Source organism: Anneissia japonica, unplaced genomic scaffold, assembly GCF_011630105.1.
Source record: "Anneissia japonica isolate Jap-2015-1 unplaced genomic scaffold, ASM1163010v1 scaffold71926_len2181_cov224, whole genome shotgun sequence".
NCBI classification, from domain to species: Eukaryota; Metazoa; Echinodermata; class Crinoidea; order Comatulida; family Comatulidae; genus Anneissia; species Anneissia japonica.
The window spans coordinates 1-2,158 of record NW_022725228.1 but is presented as its reverse complement, the minus strand read 5'-3'; the positions used below and the strand labels follow the sequence as shown (position 1 = coordinate 2,158).

The 2,158-nt window shown below is 36.7% G+C and overlaps 1 protein-coding gene across 1 annotated transcript; it reads right to left on the bottom strand.

Annotated features, from left to right (window-relative positions):
* Positions 1-118: 118 nt before the first annotated feature.
* On the bottom strand, positions 119-1,888 carry LOC117112689 (hyalin-like; the record flags this gene model as incomplete). The annotated part of the gene is made up of 2 exons (XM_033255829.1): positions 119-409; positions 1,634-1,888. Coding segments are annotated over 2 exons (546 nt in total), but the record flags the coding sequence as incomplete, so codon positions are not given.
* Positions 1,889-2,158: the final 270 nt, after the last annotated feature.

Below are 2,158 nucleotides of genomic sequence, written 5' to 3'. Positions count from 1 at the left end.
TGTAAGCTGCTGCCATTTGTTGTATCTTATCGACAAATAACTTATACCTCCCTAGGAAGAATCACTGACTCATTTAATTTGATTAGGATATGTTATTTAAATACCATATAAGATTTACCTCGGACTTGGATATGAAATACACACGTATCAGCATTACCATAAGAATCAGTTGCCGTAAAGAAAATCTCAATAACAGAGTTTCCGACTGGTATCATATCACCTGATTGGTATGGTGACGATACTACCGTCACATTTTCATTACTATTGTCACTTGTGACAGGCTGATCCCAGGTGACAGCGGCATTTGGACTTCCTTCATCTGTGCTCACTTGTACTATACCAAACGATTCATCAATGTAGTTGTTCGAAGTGACATTTGTAGGACAAGTTATACCTGGAGGCTCATTGTCTGCAAAAAAGATATACATATTATTGCAATCAAACATGGGTCCACAGTTCAGTTTGTTGTTTTGATGCTTTCTTTCTGTATTTTACTTCTTTTGTTCTCTGTTCACTCTTCTGTGTCTTCTGCATACGTTTTTCTCACTTTCTTTCTTTTCTTCTTTTTTTCATAGCACTCCCTCAATTTGAGACATTTTATAAATCGCAGTTTGGATTTGGTTGGTATATAAGTTATATAGGGTACATCTTATTTTATAGCAAGATAATGGTATCTGCAGCAGTGGCGCCAGAAATTTGCCGACAAGGGGTCTGACGTGTTCGACGGCGGAGTCTGAACCAAGGCGACGACGAAGCCTTGGTTGACAGCCCGGAATAAAAAAAATCCGTGTTAGGGTTCATAGTGAGGTTTTTTATGGCTTAATTTTGTCCTAAATGTGCTTTCAGACCACAATATTAGGGATTGGCAATTAAAGAAGCATTATTTGGCTAGGCAAATTATTAGTTATTGAAATTTTTGGTCCTACGACTTAGTCGTTTGTCGGACGACAGGGAGTCCAGGTCTGTCCAATTAGGGGGAAAATTCCCCCTGCAACTGCGCTGGCATGCCCACCACTGGGTATCTCTGCCCACAAACATCTAAATTACCTATAAGAAATGACTCGAGCGTGCATGCCTTTATTATAATTTGAGAAAGATGAGGAAAAGTATGTAAAGATAAATTGGTTTTCAGCACATGAAGTAGGTGAAGTAAAGAAAATACATCAAAGACACTTATTACTTATTTTTATCACAGCTATGAAGCAATTGAATGAGAACACAAACAATCATTGACACTTCCTGCATATGTGTCTGTCAATTTTGATCCTAAAAATTTAATTTTACATATGCCCAATAATGGTTTCTTAATTCTGAGTATGTTATACAAGGGTAGGTACACAATTACTTTCCTGATGGTAGTTGATGTATTTTAAGAATGAAGACTCAGTCTGTTGTGGATGACCGTCCCAGGTGGGAAAAATACTTATAACTTATCACTTATATTCTCACAACTAACTGTACCATTTTTCTCCCCTGTGTAATGTATCTGGCTTCACTGACAGGGAGAAGCATTTCTCACAGGGCCCACCCACACCTCTCTATCTTACCCGCCAATATCAACACCAATAACAAAAAACAATATGTTGTTATAGGATTCCCTTTGTCCTGCATTCTCAAATAAATACAAAAATACCTTCAACAGTGACAGTAAACCTGCAGCGATCATTGAAGTTACCACTTGAATCTGTTGCATTGTACTGCACTGTTGTGTCACCAATCACAAACATATTGTCACCAGAGGTGTAGTCAGACTCTGGTTCTGGTGTCTCTCCAGAGTTATCAGTAGCTGTTGGCTCTGTCCATGTGACATTGACAGCCACTGGTTCCCTATTTGTTGTGTTAACTGTTATATCCATTGGACAATCTACAATCTCAGGCTTTTCTTGATCTTTGAAAAAAAAAAAATTAAACTGACAATATTTCATAGTAGAAACAAGAAGCCTAGACAAGCCAAACAACAATGAAATATTTATTAAAATCTAATGTAATCAAATATAAAGTTTTTTCAACAAAATATAGTAAGCCTAAGAAAAAAAAATGATGTTAGCAGAATGAGATTTATAATTTTGAAAATTGTCAGCATGGTAATTATATAATGCTTTTTGAATATTTTATGTCAACTTATTTATTTGGCTCAACCAGCCAGGGCTGCATCACA